The sequence below is a fragment of the Artibeus jamaicensis genome, unplaced genomic scaffold, assembly GCF_021234435.1.
Source record: "Artibeus jamaicensis isolate MK-2021 breed Jamaican fruit bat unplaced genomic scaffold, CSHL_Jam_final contig_1998, whole genome shotgun sequence".
Taxonomy (NCBI): Eukaryota; Metazoa; Chordata; class Mammalia; order Chiroptera; family Phyllostomidae; genus Artibeus; species Artibeus jamaicensis.
In genome coordinates, this window is record NW_026521407.1 from 14,401,570 (window position 1) to 14,426,624 (window position 25,055).

General features: G+C 45.1%; 1 protein-coding gene across 2 annotated transcripts in view; it reads right to left on the bottom strand.

The window, feature by feature from the left end:
• The window catches only part of MARCHF10 (membrane associated ring-CH-type finger 10), a 72,889-nt gene extending 50,516 nt beyond the window's left edge, over positions 1 to 22,373 (bottom strand). For both annotated transcript variants that reach the window (XM_037163716.2, XM_037163717.2), the window contains exons 1-2: positions 22,284 to 22,373; positions 10,476 to 10,595 (exon numbers count right to left, since the gene is read on the bottom strand). In XM_037163716.2, coding sequence (XP_037019611.2) covers positions 10,476 to 10,595; positions 22,284 to 22,373 — 210 coding nt within the window. The remainder of the gene's footprint in view (positions 1 to 10,475; positions 10,596 to 22,283) is intronic.
• Positions 22,374 to 25,055: the final 2,682 nt, after the last annotated feature.

Genomic DNA, 25,055 nt, shown 5'->3' on the forward strand with positions numbered 1-25,055 from the left:
CTCTAAAACCCAAACTGGGAAAAAGATGAACAATCAAAATCACAACAGTGTGACTACAGGTGTTGGGCTATGGGAGTGATTGATGAGTAAAACGAAGAAAACTTTGCCCTTACAGAGCTACAGTGTAGGTGGGGAGGCAGACCATTTAGTTAAGTAATTATTCAATAAACGTAAAATTACAAGTCCTATTTTTAGAACAAAGGAAATCATGAATGGTCAGAAGAAGACAGGGCAGAGGGATCTGGGCCTAGTTGGGGAGACCCTCCCTGAGGAGGGGACCTGGGCTGGGATCGGAGGCTCGGTGGGAAGGCGGGGTAAGCGTTGCAACAGGAGGGAACAGCACATACGGACCCCCTGGCAGGAGGGGGCCGGCACCTCAGAGCACCCAAAGGTAGTGTGGGTGGGGCTCAGGGCTGGATGGAAGACCAGCTCCCACGGGGCCTTGTTGATGACGAGATGTATTTTGGCCCTGGTTCCAAAAGCCAAGGGAAGTCACAGAAGGGGGTTAAGCAGGCAAGTGAAGTGGTGAGTCCTAGTGTTGATATCACTCCACCTGTGGTAGGAAGCGTGGGACGTGGGGGCAGGAGTGCAGGTGTGGAGTCTTGTTAGCAGGCCTCTGCCTTCTGATAGCAGGTAACAGAGAACAATGCACAGGTGGGTAAAAAGCTATTGGGGAAGTAAAATTGATAGGACTCCATAATGCATGGTGAGTATAAGGGTGCGGAGGAGAGGAAGTGTCAGATTCTGATGATATAAAAGGAAGGAGGAAGGTCTGGTCGGAAACTTTGGCACCGGGCCTGTTGTGTTTGAGATGTCTTTGAGACATCCTAGCCAAGATTATTGAGCAAACGAGATAGTCAGCTCTGAAGATCAAAAGTGAGTGGACAGGAAATGAAGATTTGGGAGTCATCAGCAGACAGCGTCTTGATGAACTACCCTAAAAAGGGTATGTAGAGCAGGGCTTCTTGGGGATGGGGCATGAACTTGGATGGGGAAAAAATTACATCTCTATTCCCAGCAATGTCTAACTGAAATCTAAGCGTATTTTGCATTTACAAATACAGGCGACAAGCCACAGTAGTATTCACGGTACCTGCGATTTTTGTCACCAACAGAAATCACAGATATTTTCACATTTCATTAAGTTTGTTGCAGAGGTCTCAAAATACCCTTTACGCCCATCGCTTGTTATTTAATGTGCTAATAATGAAGCACATACATTACTGAATCACAGAGTTCTAAAAATATTTTGATGACTATTTCAATAAGAGTGGTTTCCTTTTTATCTTGTTTTTTTTTCCTTTTGCATTTGAAAGTATTATTCTGAGAAGGGGATCTTGAGAGTTCACCATTCTGCCCAAGAGGTCTGCAACACCACTGTAGGATAAAGTCACCAGGTATAGACTGAGGAGGGAACCAGGCCTCAAGAAATTCCAGGACTAGGAGCCGGAGGGGAGGAGGAGGAGACAAGGGAGGAAGCCAGGAGAAGACTGTGGCTTCACAGAAGCTCGGGGCCACAGTGTTTTGAGGAAGATCGAGTGGCCAGGCCAGTCAAAGTGGCCAAGAGGTCAAGGACAGTGAGGACTGAGAGAGACCTGCTGTGTTGAGACGAGGTAGGCATTTGACAAACAGCCATTTCTGTGGAAGGAGGAGCGTGGAAGCGAGATTGGAGTGGGCTGAGGAGTGAGTAGGAGGTGGGGAAATGGAGTCAGTCAGTGTAAATAATTATTTTGAGAACTTTGGCTGTGAAGAAGAAATAAGTGGAGGGGATGTGGGATCGAGGAAGGGCTGTTTTTTTTTTCCTTCCGTTTTTGGTAGGAGACCTCAGATCGCAATCAAACGCTGCTGGGAAGCCTGTGGTAAAGAGTTGGAGATCCAGGCAGGGAAGGCGTGGGGAGCACAGGTGGGGACGTGGGGAGGAAGGGAGGGGGCGCGGGGGTTGGGGAGCCGGGAGCAGAGGAAGCTTCCACCTGAGGACTGAGAGACTGAAGACTCGGGAAATAGAAGAAGGTTTGAAGTGCAAGAGAGTTGACCAGGGAAACCGGGCAGCCTCGAGGAGTCCCAGGAGGTTGTTGGCCGTGACCCTTCAGGGGACCATTTTCCAAAGTTGGGTGATTTCTCTCCAGCAGTTGCGAAAACTGGTCTGGGCGCAGCCCAGATACCAGGGATGGGCAGGGGATGGGGTGAGGGCGGGGAGCTGGCAGAGAGGTGTGAGAAAAAGACAAAAGGCAAGGGAATTAAGAAAATCAAGCATAGAATGTAGGCTGCTTAGGAACAATGAGAGGGCAAAAGGGGAGGGCCCAGGGCAGCAGAGGTTCCAGAGAGGTGGCAGACGCGTTCCAGAAGTGTGGGTGAGCAGGAAAGCTGGAAGGCTGGTGCTGATGACTAGATTTTGGAGCTGGAGGACTTCGGGTGGATGATGTAGTCTAAGGTGTGCTGTGGGTGGTGGGGGTGGCAGAGTGAAATGCAGGGGACACTTAAGAGGCTTGGGAACTGAGGAGCTAGGGTGTGGCTGGACTAGCCAGGTAGATGCTGAAGTTGTTGGGATGGATCAGGACATGGGTGGGCAGAGATGGAGCCACTCCCGGAGTCTTCACTGAGGAACAGAGACTGGCTGGGTGACAATAGGACAACAGCGGGGTGTGGGGTGGGACAGCAGAGATGGTGGGATGAAACAGAGAAGCCTCAGTGGACCCGTGCTTCCAACAGAGCCTGGGGACCAGTGGTCTGGGAGCAGTGTGGGGGAGCAAGAAGGGCGCCCACCCGCCTCCTAACCCTAAGGAACGGGTGCAGGGGCAGCTGCAGCTGCAGCTGGGCTCTTCCTTCCACCTGTAATGTCCGCCCCCTCCTCAGCCCTCCACTTCCACTTCCGTCTCCCCAAATCCTGCTTATGCCTGAAGGGCCATGTGAAATTATGCATCCTCTATGGAACTTTCCCAGGTCTCCCAGTCGCTTTTTATTTTTTAATATTTATTTATTTTTAGAGATTGGGTAGAGAGAGAAAGGGAGAGAAACATTAATGTGTGGTTGCCTCTCTCACGCCCCCTGCTAGGGACCTGGCCTACAACCCAGGCATGTGCCCTGACTGGAAATTGAACTGGTGACCCTTTGGTTCGCAGGCCTGCGCTCAATACACTGAGCCACACCAGCCAGGGCTCCCAGTTGCTTTTTATTACAGTCAGTAGATGCTGTCTTGGAGCACAGGCATTTGTGCAACGTCTTATTTCACCAACTCTGAATTCCCCGAGTGCAGGGCTGCGGTTTATTCCTTCCTCTGTCCCCATAGCCTCTAAGAGTGTGCCTTGGATGCAAAGGATTTCGAATTCCTTAATGAATAAAGCAATATTTTTAAAACCCAATATTTTAGGATGAAATACTGTGAGTTGTAAATCACATTCAATGCAGGTATGCACCTGAATAATAAATAATACCTCATAAATAAAAAAATTAATTTTGATACCTGAATTTTAATTGGTTAATAACAAGGGCTTTTTTTTTTAAATGAATCAGAACTATTTTAAAAAATGGGAATTTTTAATAAAAAGTAGTAAACTGAAATACATAGCATCACATAAAATGAGAAAAAAAGCCACTTTATTTTAATCTCCCTTCGTACCACTTCTCAGCTGCTGAGTACAATTAACACAGGACACCCTTCCGGTCAGGGGCCAGCATTCATGGCACCAGCTGTTTCAGTGAACTGAGGTAACAGTGGGTGTTCTCGTCACCCGGCCTTGTGGCAGGAGCACCCCAGTGGACGGATCAACTCTAGGCTGTCTTGCTTGTCTGTTGAAAAAGGCAGGACGACATTCTGGAAGCAGCTGCAATTTAAACTGACAGTGGCCCCATTTTACTGCCGTGCCCTATTTTAAAATTACCTTCTGGAACTCAGACAAAGCACAGAAATAAAGGCGAAACAATGCACTGCTGGCTTTGCCCAAGATACAGTTATAATGTTCGTTTGCTCCAGGAATGCCGTTGAGGGTCTCCAGCACCCTGGTTTGCCCACAGAGGGGCCTGTACACTGGGTCTCCTAGTCAGTCTATGATCTTATAAAAGAAACATCCAGTGCAGTCTGGTGAGTTATCCGGCGCAACATGCAGCCACAATTAGACAACTTCTGTTAGAAAGTATAGTGGATCCTGAGTTGTCAGCCTGGGGCCCCTGAGTTTCCTTGGTGCATGGAGAGCTGCCGCCCAGCTGTTCCTGTGTCTTTGTGCTCTTGTCTACCTGTGATGAAAGGAACTACCTGAGCTTTCCAGAAGCCATCTGTCCCTTTGCAGAGTGGTACACCGGGACAAGAATGCTCTCTTTAGCTGGTTACTCTGGTCACCACCAGTGCAGAGGTTTCTAAGGCACTGATTATAATTGACCAGTCTTCCAGCCCAAACTGGCCGCCACACACAGGCAGCCTTGCTGAACTACTGACCTCTCAGTAATTTCAAGCCAGGCCAGGGAACATTCACTACTCCAAATAACAGAACCGCCTTTCTGCCCTTGCTCAGGGTGAAGATTCCTCTTCTGGCTGTTAGGGCTTTGTCGCTAGGACTTCAACATGTGCATGTGCCTAAAACACTCCTGTAGCTGTCAGCCAGTGGACGCTCACTGCACTCCTGTCATGTGCTGGTCATTGGAAATATTATATGACAACAAACACGCCTGCTCTCGAGTAGCTCCAGCCTAGGGTGGGAGGCAGAGAGGAAGGTGTACCTCAAGGCTGATTTGAATCCAGAGGGTGTAGTGGAAGCACAAAGGAGGGACAGGAGCAAAGTCACCTGACCTCCAGGAAAAGCCTTGGAACTTCTTCCCGGAGGAGGAGTCTTCAGAACTGAGAGTTGGGCAACAGGGTCTTGAGTACCTTGCTAATGTATCTGAACTTGATCCCAAGGACAATGGGGAACCACTGAAGAATTTTTAATGGAGGAGCAACATGATCCCATTTGCTTCTGGAGGGATCATTCTCACCACAGCCTGGAAGACTGGCTGGACTGGGGGAGGTGAGGACAAAATCACCAGGGAAACGACTCCAACAACAATCCAGGCAAAAAAAAGATAGGACCCTGGGAAAAGAGGTGCTGGTGGACAGATTCAAGAGAGAAGAGATAAGACAGTCCAGCTCCGGTGTCTGATTGCCGAGAAGTGTGGGGAGGAGCGGGAGGAGTCGTCTTAGGTAGTTTCCAGAATTCTGGCTTGGGCAGAAATAGATTCAGGAAGAGGAATAACTCTAAGGGAGAGGATGATGCACTCAGCACCTTGAGCCTGAGGGGCCTGTGGGACATGCCAAGGTGAGCAGATCAACAGCTACAGTGAAAAACAAACTCAAATGAAAATTCCCACAGATCGGGCTGTGCATTCCCTCTGCATGACGTACACGTTGGACTGGAGACGCCGCGTGCAGAGCTAGCTATTACTCAGGTGCACCTCGAGGGCGCAGAATCTGCGCCAGAGTCAAGAGGGCGGCTGCGACAAACACTGAGCCAGGTGTTAGAGATGACTCACAGCCCTCCCAGGGTGGGGCCCTTTGGCGGCTAGAACTGGTGTGTGCCTGTGTGGCCTGTCTCATCCCCACTGGGGCCTGGGGACAGAAAAAAGGGAGGCCCGACCCACAGGAATTTGACAGTGGACAAGTAGAAGTTAGAGAAAATTAAAAGTATGACTCACAAAATGCATATGCCATGTGCTAAGCCCTGGCTGCTTTCATGACACTGTTAAAGGCGTTGGTAGGCTGACATTGACGGATTAATGAGAGAACAACTCCCTAAGAGCTGTTTGAAAGCGGAGAAGCTGAAGATTTTGCAGACAGGATAGGCTGAATAAATAGGTAATGAAAGGAGCTGTGCAAATATACCCAGGTGATAGCAAAACACAAAATGCTAATTAAGCCAGCAGGAGCTCCAGTATTGTATTGCAAAGCATTGTGTTGTGGATCATGCAGGGCCAGTATCTGGGGAACAAAACCCTCTCCTGGCCCATGGGGTCTTGTTTTGCATGTGTTTTGGACTTGACCACAGTCTGAAGCAGGGCTGTCCCATTTCTCTCTGTGACGATGGACATAGTCTATATGTGTGTGGTCCGATGTGGCAGCCATGGGCCACATGTGGCTCCTGAGCATGTGAAATATGGCTGGTGAGAGCAAGGAATGACTGACTTCTCCATTTTATTTTAATTTATTTAAATTTAAAGTTAAATAGCCCCATGCGCTAGTGACCATGGTAGTGGACAGCATGGTTCTAGACTTTGGCTGCCTGGATGTATAGATGGATGTTCTGACTTTTTAAGCCACTGCAGGTTACTTGAAGAGGCTTTATTTTAGCTTCTGAAGTTTGTGTGGATTGGGATGGACAGAGCAAGGACAATGTTTATGTTGGGTAACTGCCTTCACCCTTTACCTCACCTGGCTTTCTGGGAGATCCAGGTGATCTCACCGATGTCAACATCCTGCTGAGCCAGACCTGGGGGCAGAGCCAGCTGCCGATGCTCTCAGGTGAACTGCCTCCTTCACAAGGTTGGGTCCTGGTGACCTGGATCTAAATATGTAATCGCTCCATTGCTGGTAGAGAAAGGACGATGATCCTATTCCTATTAGCTGAGCAAACCATGCTCTTGGAAAACTGAGAGCTGGTCTCCACCTTCTGTGCCAATGAAGTAGATGCAGTGACCATGTGTCCCTCAGTCCTTGAGGTTTGTGCGCTTGGAACAGTGTCCCTTCTAGCAAGAATACAGGGTCTTGGAAGAGGAGAAGGGTCCATGGTGACTCTCTTCATAGAAGGCTGCTACCCTCCAGGTCCTGGGCTAATCGTTTTCATCATATTCTATGGGGAAATCAGGGCTCCTGCCCCTTCTTCCTGGAGGTTGGAGAGGGTAAAAGGCCCTGGTGCCCCTGTCAGTCACAGCGAGCTCCTGAGGCCAGCAGCTGTCCCGGGGAAATGATTTCCAGCTCATTTTGAGAGACTGCTTTGTTTTTCAGTCTACTAATCATCCAGCTTCTATGTGGAACTGATGTTTATTTATTCCCCTATTAAATTTTAATCTGATTAAACAGTTCACAAGGTTGTATGTACTTTGAGAAGGGTCTAAAATTAAGTTGCTACAATAGGTTGGCTTTTAAAAATCTGGCCTAGGGCTGAACTGAGGTGAAAAAAGGTCCCCGAGAAGCCTCAGAACCTGCCCCTCCACGGATACTTGTTGGGCATCATTTGCAAAATAACTGGACACCAAAGCAATTTATAATGTATTGTAGTGTTCGTATGACATTTAAGAGTCTCACCCGTTCTCATAACGATCCCATGAGACAAGCTTAAGGAGAAGAATCTCCTTGATGGGAAATTGAAGTGCTCAGGAGGGAGCGGCTTGCCTGAATTCACATTGTCATGAAGGACAGAGCTGGCCCTTGATGATAAGCGTTCTTTCTCCTAGGCCACACCACCAACTGAAACCTATTCAGGAGGTACCACTCCACACATCGCGGCACAGGCTTGGCAGGTATTGCTTTGTCTTAGATATAGATTTAACAGAACCTCTGCCTAGCTAGAGGTTAAAGGCACCGGCTGTAATGAGGAAGGCATGTCACAATGGAGTGGCTGCCAAGTTAACTATGCATTTGGGGACCTGCCCACTGCTAGGCAGGTGTTGGGAAACTATAGCCGGATATTGGCTCTGTTACCTGATGGTAAATGCCTCGCTTATTCCAGGCCCATCGGAACTGTGACACTGTGAGACTGGAATGAACTGTGACACTCTAAGGAATGAACAAGTGAGGGGAATTGAAATATGTGTCAAAATTTGGTGATGGCATGTTTTGCATTGTGACTGTACAGTGAAAAAATGACCATGGATTAAGCCATCCCCTTTCATAATAGGCACTCAATCTGAAAGTGAACTTGCCTTCAGAAATCAGAGGCAAAAATGATCCTTAGAGTTTTCGGCCCCAGAAATCTCTGACAGGAAATTACTGAGGGGGCGTTCACCTAGGGTAGAGGGCTTTGGTTAGGTTCTACCGTCTCATTGAGCTGTGCCTTTCTCCTGTCCTTTTCTGTTTGACCAAGGATCTCTTACACTCTAGTGCCTAATGTGACATTCAATACACTGAGCTCTGGAAATTGGATCTGTCTGGCCCGGGTTCTCTGTGGAAGGTGCCAACATTCGTACTCACAGCTTCCTCTGGGAGACCAGCTCCAGGACCTTCCTGCTTTGGAGAATCTTGTAGAAAGAGCTCTGACAACTTCTCCATTCCCTCAGGATTCGAGATATCGCAGGCCAAGCTCAGACTAGGAAGCTTTAAGAACCACCAACTTTTCACAGAAATGTAAGCAGGAATCCACACCTGCGAAGGGAATTCTCTAAACCAACTCATGATCCTGGGGGCTGAGGATTTCCAGGATCTGGTTTGAGTCTCATAAGGGATCTCCGACTCCCCTTGTACCAAGCAAACACTGAAGGACAGAGCCAGGAGGGATCAACTGTTATGAGCACACAGGTCAGGAGGCTGCTGAAATAATACATCCAGTGACATCTTTTCTCACCCTGCCCCTCCTGCAACTCCTCTAGTGTCCCCCAAAGAATATCTGTGATACAGAGAGCCACATGGGGTGGGTCTGACTATGGAAAGTTCTGATTTTGTCACTCTTCTTGATAGAGAAGATGTGGCCTTGAAGGCACTGGCACAGTCCAGGCCCAAGCCCTCAGGACATCATTATCTAGAAACAATTGGGATCATGTAAACAATGCTGTTTCGAGTTCTCGGACATACCAAGAGGCGACATGGTGTGAACACTGAAAATTCCTACCCTTGTACTTGAGAATAGAAGTTGCCAGTTTTATATGCATCCTACCACTTGTTTTTGTCTTTATTTCATAATTACTTTTATACATATAACTATGTCCTTTTTGGATGTGGTCTGAGTGTTTTGCAATGATGACTTAAAGAGCTGAAGAAAATGACAGAAATTTGCCACCAACTTGTCCCCCAAGTAAGTTTGTAAAGAGAAACACAGAACTTCGAGTCCTAGAATATCTCAAATGCACAAGCACTGCCAGACAAAACAGCCGTGACTATGTACATGGATCTTTCATGAAAACTGAAGAACTCAGTGGCCCACGTTTAGTAATTCCAACCTAGGAAGGTCACTACATGCTACCTATTTGACTTAAATTGTATTACATTTTTATATCTGTTCTTGATTTTTGTTCCTGTGTACAAAATCATGAGATATCACCTTAATGCTAAAAATGTGTTGTTCTAGCCAAACAAGATTTAATTTGGGGATCGATCACACTCCCTACATTTAATCAGCACCAGGCACTGCTCCTGTACGTAGTACCCAGGTGATAGGAAAGGTTCAAGTGACATGTTCTTCTCAGTGCTGCCAATACTGTGACATAGTCTCTCTTACCTTCAGACTGTAGGGGGAATATTTTATTGTGTGACTGTATGTTCCCTACTAGGCAGTATGGATCTCCCCCAGGGACACAGCTACATCCATAAACATCAATCACTGATGTTTTTAGCTGTCCTTTGAACATTAAATAACCGCAGTGTGAACATCCTAGATTAGAGAAGAAATCCCAAGAAGAACTTGATTGATATCAGGCATCCAGGGTCTATCTCAGGGACCCATACCGCCAAAAGAAGAGAGAGTCCATCCTCTAGAGTAAATTTCAGGCATAAAATATTAAGTAAGAATTCATAAAAGGCATATTACTCATCTTAAATCAATTCGCCATGCTAACAACGGGTGTTGAACGCAGCTCGTGGTATTTAGCTTACACGGGATAAATAAAATTCTTACGCAGATAAGAGCTTACACGTGAAATATGATCGTTCCGCCTAGTGGTCCAGAGCATCCTCTCTGGGCTCAGACGGCCTGGAGAGGGATAGCCACTCTACCACACTCTGGCTGTAAAATCCGAGGTGAAATTTCTTAACTTTTCTACGGCTTTTCTTCTCCATCAAATGAGGCAAAGTATATATAGAGACTTAAGAAAATTAAATAAGTTAATGTGTATAAAATCCGTAGCACAATGTTGGAACATTGTAAGCACTCAAATAATGGTAACTACTAACTACTGTTGTTATCCTCATTCTCATGTTGCTATTATATTATATTGAACTTTTTATTTATTATCATCCTAGACAAAAATATCTGGACAATGGCTAGTTAGTATGTGATGTATTTTACTCTCTTCATTTAAAAAAGAAAAACTGGATTTGCAGTGCAGTGGGTTAGACTCTGAGAAAAGAAGGGTGAGGCCGAACTGGAGTGACCAAGAGGGAAGGTCACGTGGCAGGGTATGGTGCCTGGAATGGGAGCGCCTGCCTGCCTCTTCAGCCCTGACATTTAGGATTCTTCAGTATCTCCTTTTTGTGTTGGCTTTTTCCCAAGAAACATGCGTGCGCGCGCACACACACACACACACACACACACACACACACAGCAACACAGCAGCAGGAGAATGTCTTCCCGGGTTCTAAGTACCTCTTTGGAAGATGTCCCACTTAAAATCCGGGATTGCTCAGAACTTGTCTCTTGCCCCCCAGATTGATCTCCATGGTTCTCCATTGGGTCTCTTCTGTATTCCTGTCTTCTCAGACAAGCCTAGAGAACAAAAGAGGCTCGTTTTGTCTGTCACCTTGGGTCTATGACTAGCTTTGATACCTTTATGCTTACTTCCTATTGTGAAGAACATGAAATAAATCCCAGAATAAATACACGAGGTACGTCTCCAGTGCACAGCGCTGTCACCAAGTACCAACACACCCACCCAGGCATCAATCCCTCTTCCTTTAGCCCCAACTGCTAGAGCAATAATATTAGTCACTGCTTTAATAAATTCAAACAACTAACATACCAAGAGGCATTTTGTCAACAGTCGCCTTCTTAGGGAAGGAAGGAAGGACCTAATGCACCATATTAGCTTCTCCTGGTCTCTTTCTCTTCATAGCTCCTCCTTCATACTCCCCTCCACTCCACTCTATCTCTTTGGATTACACCCTAGTCATAGGAGAAGACTTTTCATACGTGAGCCTTCAGCACATGCTATTCCCTCCACTGGGACATGCCCTTCCCAGGATGTTCTCTTGACAAATCCTGCTGATGTCCTCTAAGAACTAGCTGGGTGGCATCTCCCATTTTCCCTGCCTCGCTGCTCTTCCCTAGGCCAAATGCATTGCTCCTTTATGCAGACATAGCTTAAATGATGCAAAATTTTCCCACATTGTGTTTAGTGGTTTTGTCTTTGAGTCCGTTTCTCCTGCCGATCGCCGAGAACAGTGACAGTAAGGGCCAGTTCTTTTCAGTCCCCCAGCATCCAGCATTTAGTGTTAATGGAATTGCATTTTTGTTCTGGAGGAAAGTAACAATCCCCAAATGCAAAATAATAAAAATGTCAAAACAAAATTTTTTTCATTTTTAAAAAACAAAATGAGAAGAAAACTTAGTTCCAAAATATTTCTCCTTCCGAAAGGGGATTGAACAAACTGAAGAATATCATGTGTAGGGGGATTTCAACTGATAATGTAACTACCCCCAAAGAGTAAAACTTCTCGGAGCATTTCCAGACTAGCAGAGACAGTGACAGATTTCACCATTGCCCCAGCGCAGGCGAATTATCCGTGTCGTAGTAAAGAAGAGCGGTGCGAAGACCAGCAGTGGTGTCTCTACACCTGGCCTGACACATCCACCTTCCCAGCTGGGTTGAGAAAGATTTCTCGGGCATTTTTTCATTTCTGTTGGAAAAGCGTCTCCTTCCTCTTTTTTTTTTTTGAAAAAAGATTTTATTTATTTTTAGAGAGATGGGGAATGGAGAAAGGGAGAAAGAAAGAGGAAGGAAGAGAGGGAGGGAGGGAGGGGAAAGAAAGAAAAAGAAGAAAGAAAGGAAGAAAGAAAGAAAGAAAGAAAGAAAGAAAGAAAGAAAGAAAGAAAGAAAGAAAGAAAGAAAGAAAGAAAGAAAAGAAAGAAAGAAAGAAAGAAAGGAAAGAGAGAGAGAGAGAGAGAGAGAGAGAGAGAGAGAAGAAAAGAAAAGAGGAAAGGAAAGGAAAGAAAAAGAAAGAAGAGAGAAACACTGATGTATGAGAGAATCATCCATGTTGCCTCTTGTTCACACCCCAACTGGGGACTGGCCTGCAATCTAGGCACGTGCCCGCGAACCAGCAAACTTTTGCTTTGCCTATACAACTGAGCCACGCCAGTCAGGGCACATCTCCTTACTTGATGTAGAAGGACTTGCCAGGGTTTCCTGCCATGGGGAAAGCCTAATATTATGCTACAAGGTTAAGAATAGAAATGACCGGATAGTACCCAAACATTTTCCACTTTGGGAAGCAGAGAGTCAGTTACAGTGTGCTTCACAACTGAGGTGTGGGGGAAGCGCTGGCTTCCAGTCTCCTGCACAGTGGCCAGTACTCACCTGGCTTCCCAGGAGAAATGCGCAGGTTTGCACTGCCTTGCTCGGAAAGGGAGAACAACCCTTTGTTTTGTTTTGTTTTTTTCTATCTCACAGTTCATCTTATTTCCAAAAACTATTTCATTTTCCATGAAAATAGTAAGCCATTGTAATAAATCCTGGGCAGTGTTTGTTTTCCTACATAATTTAAACAAGAAAACCCAGACATGCTAGACAGTAACTACAATAAATAAGCACCAGAGAGGTAGCTGGAGAGTTTAGTGAAGTTTAGCTAGGTACAGGTCTTTTGTTTCTATTCCGTCTCCACTGACTTGTGACCAGAGCCCCTGACTGGCAGGAGCCCTGGTTCGGCCTGCTGTTTCCTGAAGCGGCAGATGTCTGTGTTACCCTAACCTGCCCGTATCAAAAGAGCAAGAAAATGCTGATGGGCTGAAAGTGGAGGAGCCCGTCTTAGCAAAGGCTTGCAAGACCCAGGCAGAGTCTGTGGGATGAACAGAATTCTTGTGGGCTGAGTGTTTTTTGAAAATTCTCTCCAAGAATGCATGTGACTTAAATATTTCTTTACCAAAAGGGGATGAAGAATAGAATGGTTTGCAGTGATGCAAAAAAAAAACCTTTCCCCTCGGATTCCTTATCTCTTCTTTCATAGAGGAACAGGAGAACAACAAACCAGTGGCAAAGTAGGTACTTCCAATTTCTTTATTTTGATCCAGCCAACCAGTCTTTCTGTGTAAATCAAACATTAATCCTCTCAAAGTCATAGCTTTGCTGATGAGAACAAACACGGGGACAGAGCCGAGTGGAGGCTTCCAGTCCTAGAAAAAGCAAGAATCCAGCCGTACTGCCCACAGGGGCCAGTTTTCCTGTTACTTGTAAATGTCATTTTTTTGTTGTTGCTGACGTTGTTTCTACTTTGGGGTTCCTGAAGTGACGGCCCAAAGGAGTGTGACATCAACAGGATGGAGAGGAGGAGTGGCCTAGTAACTCAGAGTCACCGGGGGCTCCCCTTGCCCTGGAACTTTCAAAATATTCCCTCTCAAATTCGCGTGCCTGCAGCCTGACTGCTATAAATAAGTTTCTGTTCACGTGACATAACTGGCTGAGAGCAGTCTTGAAATTGAAGGCGTGTCAGGTAACTCCTTATTCCTTTCTGGGTGGGTGGGGGGGGGAGCACGGGGGCTCCTCCTTCGCTCTTCCTCGGGGTTCTCGCCCCGCCCCCACCCCACCTCGCCCCTCCCTCCGACAGCAGCTCCCGCCGTCAGGCGCCTTCTGTGCAGAAGCTGACGCTGCGGGGGCAGAACACAGAAGGTGCGTACATGCCTGTGGAGGGTGACGTGGGTTCTGTGACTCACTGTAACTCAAGCCTGGTAAACATGCCAAACCCCCAGCGCCGCCACTTTCTAGCTTCGTGACCTTGGGCGAGCTGACTGACTCTGTGGGTTGTCGGTCCCCTCATCCTTAAGAGGGAGACGGGCGAGAGCCCTGGGCTGCCGGTGTGCCGGGGGAACTCCAGGCAGGGCGAGTGGCTCATGGTGAGTGTCCAATAAAAGACACTCATCATCACCATCACCATCATTATCTCATGACAATTTTAATTGTTTCCAATCCCATTCCGTAGTTTACTTTTATTTCTAAAGTCGGCCTTTGCCAAGTAACATGACTCTGATCTTAGTCACGGAGGAAGAAAGGCTCTTTCAGTCCTGGCCTAAGCATCATTCTTGTTTTTCTGCCTGGAAGGAGAAGGATGTTTCCTAAGCCCGCTTGACCCCCAGCAGCCAACTGAGGAGATCCGTGCTAGTCATTCAGGGGTCCTCTGTAAACCACTTTTTATTCAGCATCACAGCTTTCGAAATCCTCAGGGATGCTTGAAGCTTATCTTGTTTCTTTTATTATCAGTCTCCTCTTTTACCTGGGCCCCTGGTGCCTTAGGAAGCCGTCAGTGTGCCAGAGGAACACTTCCCTGCCTCAGAGTCATGGCAGAAAAACCATCCTAAGACCCAGCTTGGGTAGCCTCAGCCAACAATGACCCCCTGTCAAGGTTACTGTCACTCACTCCGCAAGCATTCAGGAAGCGGGAGTCACCACTGCCTTCAACTGGTTCTTTTTGGTAGTGGTTCTTATGACCTAACATGAGTAATCCAGTTGGGGGTTTTAATTATCACTGGTAACATCATCAAAGTTCATTAGTTTTGAGAGGTCAAGTAAGCAAACAAGTTGGTTTCCTGTTCTATCGGAGAACAGTAGAGAAACACATACATCAGAGGTCAGCAGAACATAGACCCCCCCCCCTTGCGCCCTCCCTCCCATTCCCATGGGAAGGAAAGTTGAATTTTCTCCGTTCCCTCAACTTTCTGACTAGATGGTTCCAAACCCTCACCACCTGGCAGAGTCTCCGATCGTGCCCTTGAACAAGTTTATGTCATCATGTTCAGTGTTTGATCTAGACTTGAAGGAATTAGGACAAATAAGTGACATGAAATAAAAGCCGTTTGAACACATTTGATAGATTATGAAGAAGTCATGCTGAAATGCCAAGTAGAATCTTTCTCTCCAGCTTTCAGTGGACACAATGGCTAAATTCTGCCTCAAGTTACATAAACACATTTGACCAAAAGAAGAAGAAGAAGAAAGCTATGCAGCATAAACACCCTTGAAGAAATAGAGCCAAATTCTGAGATGGCATGTAATTATGTACTAGTTACCAGATTCTGAAATAGCATGTAATATGCCAAATAGATGTTTATTTCCTCTTGTTTTTTCAAAAGGGTCCCACCCAACCTCTGAAAGGAGTAGCATCAAAATAACTCAGGGTGGGTTTAACCCTCCCCTCCTGCCACTAGCACACAGACCTGGACAGGCACTGCTAATTTGGTGCATACCAACCCGTAGCATATTTTAGGATGTAGCAGGGATAGTGTGTCCAGGAGGTTTCTAAGGGCTTCAATTTGAGCCAGTTTGTTAAAGACAAGCCAAGCACAGGAAGGAATATGTGGCAAACACATATGATTTGGGAGTCAGAGCTAGTAATTAAGTCTTACACTATTCGTACACCCAGAAATGGGGACTCCTTAGTGTCCAAGCAGGTCACTGTACTGTGAGTGAAAGCAGGGATTTCTGCAAGTAACTGTCCAAGCTCATCAATGACTCGGGGTTTCAATATCCACCCAATACAGTCTACCTTAGTAAATTATCTAAATACACATAGGTGTATTTAGGTCCATATAGGTGGTATTTAGGTCTGTGCCACTTGGCATTTGGTCCATAAGTGTATGGACCAAATTATTGAGAGGTCATTAAACTCACACAATTGATTCTTAACCCCCTATTTTAAATACTTTCTGGAACAAGGTAAGGAATAGATTAAATAATCTAACTAACTTATTGTACTTCCCTTTCATGTAGTTTTGGTAGGTTGCTATATACTTACTTCAACAATACTCAGAACATCTTAAAAACAACCTGATTTATTTTTTGCAGACCTTGTGGTGAGTGGCTTTGAAAATGCTCCATGAGGGTGGATTTGACTTGTAAGAATAATTGCAAGTCATCTGCATCTAAGTCTAGGAAACAGGGTTGGTTGTTAAGTAACACTGGCTCTCATCAATGACGAGGTGTTTGGTTCAACAGAAAAGAGTAAGACTCCTGCCCTTAAGAAGTTGTAGTCCAACACGAAGGGCACACTTCAAGTACCCAGCTTGGGTGACAGGGGAAGTTGTGCCCCAGGACTCTACAGGACACCTACTGTATCTGGGCACACTACCAAGACAGGGAGTCTTAGCAGCCCTACCTAACACATGGAAACAAACACAGGGAGGCTGCCACAATGAGGAGACAAAGACACATGGCCCAAAATGAAAGAACAGGTCAAAATTCCAGAAAAAGAGCTAAACAAAATGGAGATAAGCAATATACCAGATGCAGAGTTCAAGACACTGATTGTAAGGATGCTCAAGGAACTTACTGGGGTTCTCAGCAGCATAAAAAGGATCCAGTCAGGAACCAAGAATACACTAATTGAAATGAAGAACAATTTACAGGGAAACAACAGTAGAGTGGATGAAGCTAAGAATCAAATCAATGATTTGGAACATAAGACAGAGAAAAAAAATCAGAACAACAACAAGAATCCCCCCCCCAAAAAAAAGAGGATAGTATAAGCAGCTTCTGGGATAACTCCAGGCAGTGCAACATTTGCATCATAGAGGTACCAGAAAGAGAAGAGAAAGAGCAAGAAATTGGAAATGTGTTTTTAAAAATAATGAAAGAACACTTGCCTAAGTTGGTGAAAAAAAATAGACATGCAAGTCCAGGAAGCAAAGAGAGTCCCAAACAAGATGGATGCAAAGAGACTCACTTCCAGACACATCAGAATTAAAATGCCAAAGGTTAAAGCTAAAGAGAGAATCTTATAAGCAGCAAGACAAAAGAAGTTATTTACACAGAGTTCCCATAAGCATGTCTGCTGATTTCTCAAAAGAAATTTTGCAGGCAAGAAGGGATCAGCAAGAAATATTCAAAGTCATAGAAAGCGGGGACTTACAGCCAAGATTGTTCTACCCAACAAAGCTATCATTTAACATCAAATGGCAGATAAAGGGCTTCCCAGACAACAGAAAACTAAACACATTCATCATCACCAAACCATTATTATACAAAGTGTTAAAGGGATTTATTTAAGAAAAAGATCAAAACTATGAACAATCAAATGGCAAAAAACCATATCTATCAACAATTGAATCTAAAAAACATACTAGCAAATAAGGAGAACAGAGACAGAATCCTGGTTACAGAAAGCATTCTGATGGTTGCCAGATGGCAGGGGGATGACGGGGATGACGGGGAATGGGTGAAGAGGTGAGGGGATTAAGAAGTACAAATAGGTAGTTCCAGAATAGCCATGGGGATGTACAGTACAGTATAGTAAATGGAGTAGCCAAAGAACTTACACACATGACCTGTGGACATGAACAATGGTGTGGGGATTGCCTAAGAGAATGGGGGCTGCTGGGCAGAGAGGAGCGAGCAAAGGGGGAAAAATCAGGACAATTATAATAGCATAATCAATAAAATATAATTTTTCAAAATAGAAAGGAGCTGTGGTCCAGTCTGAGAGGAAATCACACAAAAGAGTTTCATAAGCAATGAGAGAGAGGTATGAATAGGATGCTGTGGTATTGGAGAAATAGAAATGACCTCAAATCAGTGGTGGTGATGGCTGCAATTTGGTAAATTTACTAGAAGTCATTAAATTATATTTAAAATGGATGAATTTCATATGTAAGTTATACCTCACTGAAGTTGTCTCTTGAAAAAAGGTGTAAAGAGGTTCCCTATGATTCTAAATTAAAACTGGGGTCCTCACCAACCTTGTCAAGTGTCAGGTAAATGAGAGTGAAGAGCAGGTTAGAGACCTGTTGTGGTTGTGATTTAGGCTGTCTTGCTGTGGTTCTTGGGTCTTGGGCCGAACCTTAAGTGTGGGGAATCAACCGAAGGTTTTCATGCATTCCAATGGCACAGTCAAATTCACATTTCAGATAGATTTCAGGAAGGCAGGACTGGAGGCAAGGAGACCAGTGATAGGAATGTTGCGATAGTATTGGAGCGAAACTACAGAAGTTGAAACCAAGGTGGTGGCAACAGGATAAAAAGGCAGGCACAAGGTCATGAGCTTTTTGGTCAACTTGGCAGGATGTGGTGACTGGTGGGATGTGGGTGGTGAGGGAGGAGGAGGAGTCAGGGAAGGCTTAGGTCACTATCATCAGATGGGGAACAGAGAGGAGTGAGGCAGAAGGAAGGACATGTGTAGTGCACCTGTGGCCATGCTGCACACACACGGTGCCTCTACGACATCCAGATGGGAATGTCTAACAGCAGGGTGTGTGTCTGATTCCGACACTTTGGGGATATTTGGGTTACAAGCCATCAGTATATGAGTGGTGGTTAAAAACACAGGGCAGTATGGCTCAGTTAGTTGGCTGTCATCCTGCAAACTAAAGGTCTCTGGTTTGATTCCCACTCAGGGCATGTGCTAGGCTGTGGGTTCGGTCCCAATTGGGGTGAGTACCAGAGGCAACCAATCAATGTTTCTCTCTCACACGGATGTTTTTCTCCCTTTCTCCCTCCCTTTCCCTCTCACTCTATAAATAAATAAGTAAAATAAATAAATAAATAAAATCTTAAACAAACATAAGAGGGGATGAGATAGGTCATGGAGACCTTGTGAATCAGAAGAAAATCAGGTGGAGGATGGAAAGCTGGTGGAAGTATCATTTGAGGGGTTGGGGAGAAAAATGTGAGAGAAATAAAGGGAGATCTGGAGGGTGGGATGTCAGAAAGCCGAGGGAGTGATGTTTCAAGAAGAAAGAAGTAATAGCGTCAAGTATACATAAAGCTCCAGAAAGCAGACTTGAAAGGTGTCCACTGAATCTGGTTGTGGGTGACAACAGTTTCAGGGGCAGTGTGGTGACCGCCAGGCTGCGGTGGCTCAGGGAATAAGTGGGAGGAGAGGAAGTGGAGATAGAAATGTGGAGGACTATTTGGGGACATCTGGAGACTGGAAAGGGCTGGGGCTGTGAGTAGAAAAGGACACATTGTTCACAGGCAGCTTTGTTTTGTTCTCAGAATGGAGAGATCGAGCATGTTTGTAGGCTGAGCCAGTCAGAAAGGACATCTCAAAGACAGATGAGAGGGCCATGGACGGAGAAGGGCCGGATATGGAGGGCCATGGACCAAGACCTCAGGCCAAGCACTACCATGGAGACCTCTCAGGACTTGAGGGCTGGATGGGGGTGTAGCCGGATGGAAGGGACAGGTGTCGAGTGGCCTCCCACCTGTGGCCTTGGGTTCTCTGTTTTGTTTCATGTGTCTGTTAAGCAAGAAGAGAAATTCTTTGCTGAAAGTTTGGAGAGAGTTTTAAAATAGTGATGGTATTTGCTTCTTTGCTTTGAAAGAAGTAGAGAAGTTTAAAATAGTGATGGTAACAGAGGGGGTTGATGGGCAGGTGAACGCATTGAAGTGAGTCATCCTTCACGCCTTTCTTTCTCTCAGTCCCACCCCTCCAGCTCTCAGCAACAGGTCTCTGCTGCTTCTGTTCCCTGGTCAGACCACTTGTGACCTCTACTCCTATCGCTCTGGCCTGCGCCACCAGAGTTTCTCTCCTGAATTTCCAGTGCAGTTTCCTTATGAGTTTTTCTGCTGCTTCTCTTGCCCCTCTCAGACCTTTCCCCACATATCAGCTATGGAGATATTTAAAAAATGTATTGGGTTGGCCAAAAAGTCCATTTAGTTTTTTGCGTAAGCTCAAAGACACTTTTTTCATGTTCGCCAATAACTGTATTGATTTGGATATTTTTAGTATTTCAGCTATCTCCTGCATAGTATAATGTTGATTGTTCCCAGTTAATGTCTTGATTTGATTGCTATCAACCTCACTGGTCTACCCGATTGTAGAGCATTGTCCAGCGAGAAATCTTCAGCACAAAACTTTGCAAACCACTTTTGACACATTCAGTCAAAGCATCTTCTCCATACACTGCACAAATCTTTTTTTGCATTTCATTTGTGTTTTTATCTTTCTTGAAATAATAAAGCATATGCCAAAAATGTTGTATATGTTCTTTCATCTTCAATATTAAAATAGCTACACAAAAAATTCATCAATTTTGATAAGGTTTTTTAAAAAATACACACTGATATGGCAGCTGTCACAATACAATCTATCAAAATTGTTTCGAATGAAGTTAAAGACAGCTAAGGACTAATACAGCCATCTTATAGAAAAAAAAACCAAAAACCAAACTTTGGCCAACCTGACAGATCAGATCATACCACTCCCCGGCTTAAAATCATCCAATAATGCTCACTGTGATAAGATTAAACTCCAAATACCAAGCGTTGTCTTGGTAAACACGTCCAGGCCCTATCTACCTTTCCTACACTCACCCTTGGTCAATGTGTTTCAGCCACTCTGACATTTTGTTTAATGCTCCAGGGTAGTTTCTGCCCCAGGGCCCTTGGACTTGCTTCCCTTCTGTTCAGGATGTTCTGATTGGCTCTTTACTTGCACAGCCAAAGTTACTTTCTCAAAGAGGACTTCCCTGACTGTTTAGAGGAGCATCACCCCCAAACTCATTACCTCTGTTTTATCTGCCTCATTACAGTCATCAGAAACTGAAACATCACCAAGCCCTTATTATATGAAATGTTAAAGGGACTTATCTAAGAAAAAGAAGTTAAAGAAACATGAGCAGTGAAAGGACAACAAACTCACAGTTATTAACAACCACACCTAAAACAAAAGCAAACTAAGAGGACAGCTAGGTCAGGAGTGGAAACATAGAAATGAAGATCTCAAGGAGGGTTAGCAACAGGGGAGTGGGAGGAGGAGAAGGGGGGAGAAGGTACAGAAAATAAGTAGCATAGACAGCAGATAGAAAATAGATGGGGGGGGCAAGAATAGCATGGGAAATACAGAATCTAAAGGACTTGAGACACATGGTCATTAACTAAAGGGGGGTAATGGTGGGGAGGGGGGGTAGGGTGGAGGGGAATGAAGGGGGGGAATAGAACAACTGTAACAGCATAATCAATAAAAAAATTAAAAAAAAAAGAAACTGAAACAATCTCACATACTTGCCTACTTGTGTGTATTGTTTGTTTCTCAGTTCTAGTCTAAGAGCTCCAGGATAAAAGGGACCTTGTTCAGGACAAAGTAGGCACTTAAGTATTACTATTTATGAGAACAGCGTTGAAAGTGTCCTTATTAATAAGGACAGTGTTGAAAGCCCAACAGAGATTAGAAAATAAAACTGCAGTGGCCTGACGTTGTGATTTTTTTTCAAACAGAGACCTTAAGATAAGATTGATTATTTTATGTGCCTGTTCTTAAGGCAACTTCAAGACAAGTGTTTCGAAACATGTGCTGGGTGGCAGAGGCATCTTTGTGAAAAGTAGATGTACTCCAGTATGACCGGTTCGAATGTTTATGTTCTCACTATTTTATAGAAATTCCTTCCATTTTATAGTCTTATAGGTATGTTGCCAAGTTGTGGGAGAAGTTTGCTGACGCCATTCCTAGCCCCTAAGCTAAGTTGAGTTACACAGGTTACTGAGATAGGCCTGGTTTCCTTGGTGACCTGGTAGGTTCAGTTCTATTTGAAATTGCTAGGGGGGAGAAAAACCTGATAACCGGCAGTTCTGTGTTTTCCTTGGGGAAGGAGTGCTTTTCCATCCTTAGTCAGGGCTGAGGACATGCCTCCTGGCTGGATGAAGGTTGACCTCCAGGCTGAATGACACTTCCTAAGTGTTCCCTGAATCCCACATCCCGTCTGGCAAGTTTGTCCTAGGCCAGCTCTGGGTAATTGTATCACTGACTCCCAGGCTCTCTGTCTGTTTTGTTTCTGCATGTAAACACTGTAACTAAGGTGATGAATAATTCGCTTATTGTGGAATGTGCTAACCACCTTTCTTCTGGTAGGATGACAATGAAGGGCCATGTCATTTGATAAATGGTAGGGCGACCCAGTTCAGCTCCATAATGTCTTTCTCCTTGATGGCTGGTTTATCAAATTTACACTCTGCTGTCATTTGTTAACAAGGTTTGTGTGCCAAGTTCTGTGCTAATACTTTGAAAAGGTCGTCTCACTTTGTTTTCATGACAATATTATGAGGTGGGTACTATTATTATCCCCATTTTACAGATGAGGAAAATGACCCTCAGAGGTAAAGTGGTTTTTTTATGGTCCTCTGGCTTATAAAGTGGTGGGCTTTGGATTTTAGAAAATTATTGCTGCTTATCACGTACGTGTACTGATACTGTCTGCTGGGTTCTCTCCTAACACTGCAAGCAAAGGCGGAAGGTAACTCCTGTTTCCTGCAGTTACCTGATACTCGGACTCCACCTTATGCTGCATGTCCCGCAGATATTGCACATCACTGAGGAACTTCTGTCTGTCCCTTGCTTCATGCAACATGATTCTTAATCCCCGACCTGTGTATAAAAGATAAATAAACGCACTGTCATAGAACCCTTTGTTGCTTTGCCATATTTGGAATTAGTTTAATTGTGCTTATTCTCTCTATTAATCTAATTTCCATTGTTTGAAAGACACAGATGCTCCTTTCAGACTGAAGGGGTTCTTTGTATGGGTGTGGATGCCCTTACAGCCCTCGAGTTCTGGGCGTAAATAGTGCAGCCATCAGCTGGCTTGCTGATGGAGCCATCAGCTGGCTCCAGTGACCCTATGCTGGTTAGACACGGGAGTTAGATTGACAGACACCTGATGCAGAAGTAGGTGTACAACATGACAAGAAAACCCAAGAACCTAGATAAATTATGAGTGACTGAAGTTATGAGGCCTTGGGAATTTAAATTCATTTATTCAACAACTTTTGCACCCTTATTCCAACCCAGGCACTGTGCTGGGCACTGGGGTATAGCAGTCAGCAGATGAACACAGGCCCTGCATTAGTGTTAATTGTGGTCTAGTGTGAGAAGACTGACGAACAAGTGAACCCTAATTGTGATCAATGCTATGGAGACATATGGGGCTCTTTCAAAGAGTGTTAACACGGAGGGGCATAAGCTGGTCTGGGACACCAGGTCTCCCTTAGGAAATGACACTGGGTTTGCTGAGGAGTGAGCCAGGCAAGAAGTAGAACAAAGAGTATCTTGGACAGAGGACAGCAGATGCAGAAGCTTCAGGGCTGCCAGGGACTCGTGTGGGTGAGAAACAGGAAGGCCGGTGCAGGTGGAGCAGAGAGACAAGGGAGAACAGCACCAAAGGGCTGCAGGCTGGCGGGCCCGGGCCAACTCATGCTGGTGGGGCCATGAAGCTCGGGGTTCGAAGAGCCATAGTAAGACACTGGAAGGCTCTATCTGGGGAGTAGATAATTACCTTTGTGTTTTAAAAAGATTCCTGCAGCCTTTGTATGGAGAATAGTTGGAGGGGGGGGCGGTAAAAGTGGAAGTAGAAAGACCACTGGGGACATATTACAGTAATCCAGATGAGAAAAGATGGTGATTGGACTTTGGGTAGAAAAAGGAGAGATGAGGAGCAGGAAGAGGAAGGGGAGTAGGAGGAGGAAGAGGAAGAGGAGATGACAGCTACTATTTACTGGGCCTCTGGAGGTTAGAAGCACTTACACATATTACCTCATTCAGATCTTCATGACCATGCTACAGGGCAGGCACTATATCTCTGTTTTTGCAGACGAGGAAACTGAGGCACAAAGGGATTCAGTAATTTGCCCAAGTTTACAGAGCTACTAAGTGGAAGAGTTGGGGGCACAGCAAATGAAGATGTCAAGTAAGTAGGTGTAGATGCTCCAGAGCTGACTAGAGAGGCAAGGATTTGGGCTTTGCTGGCATTTTTGGGAACAACTGAAGTTGAAGGCAGAATGGGTCTTGAAAAGAGGAGGACCCAGGACAAAACTCTGAGGAACACTAAAATGTAAGAACAGGGAGCCAAAGAGAAACCCTGCAAAGAGACCAGAGAGGTAGGAGGAGAACCAAGTGGGCGCATTTCATAGGTGCTGAGAAAAGCGCTTTTCAAGAAGAAGGTTATTAATAACATTGGGGAGAGCATTTAGTGCAGTGACGGGGCTGAAGGCAGGTGGCCGTGGGCTGTGTAAACGAGAGGTAAGGAAGTGGAGACAACGCTTTCAAGGAGCGTGGCTCTGCTTGGTGAGGCCTAAATTTATGACAAAGCATTTAAGTTCACGAAGTTATTAAGTGGCTCTATTAATAATAAGTCTGCTAGATGGATGTTAACTAGACATTATGGCAATCATTTTGCAATATATACAAATATCGAATCATTACATTGTACACCTGACACTAATCTGTTACATGTCAGTTAATACCTCAGTAAAACAAATGAGTATGCTAGACTTCATCTATAAGGTCATCAAATTTTCCACACGACTTCCGCTTACTGTCCGGTGACGGTCTTTACTTTATTTCTACATGTATTTTGTAGCAGCTGCCACGCGACAGGGGCTTTCTAGGCTCTGGGGAAGCAGCAGGATAAGACAGAGAACATTGCTGCCCCAGATGTTACATTCTGCCACTTTTATACCTTCTCTGGTTTTTCGGTGGTGGAGACATTGGAGGAGTCAGCTTGCCCCTGACTCACAGTGACCCCGGGTCTGGTCTTGTTGCTCTGAACTCTCTCCGTATTGACTTCTCACCCCTGGGCCACAGGGATGATCCAGCTGGTCCCCCCGGGGGGGGGCTGTTTTGTCTTGAGCATGGAAAATTGGTCTTTTGAGAGTCAGAATCCAAAACTTCTAGTTCCCTAATCTATACACAAAACCTAAATCTCTGAGCATTTTAATAGTCACTGATAAAGTTACCTTTTAAGAGGTCACTTTTAACTTTTCACATGAATTTATACCTGCACAAAATGAAGCTCCTACCCTTTTCAGAAAACGATGGTGTTAAGACAGGCAGAAAGGTGAACCTCTGATGCTATGTTGGAAAGAGAAGCTGTCTGAATACTCATCAGGCAAAGAACATAAGATTCATAATGAAAACATGTTAATGGTCACGAAAGGAGCCCACCTGGATGATACCTTTTGGTTGCAAAGTGAATGTAGAAAAGCTAGCTAATCTATCCTGCCTTAATGTGGTGTTATTTTAAGGAGGCTTCTAA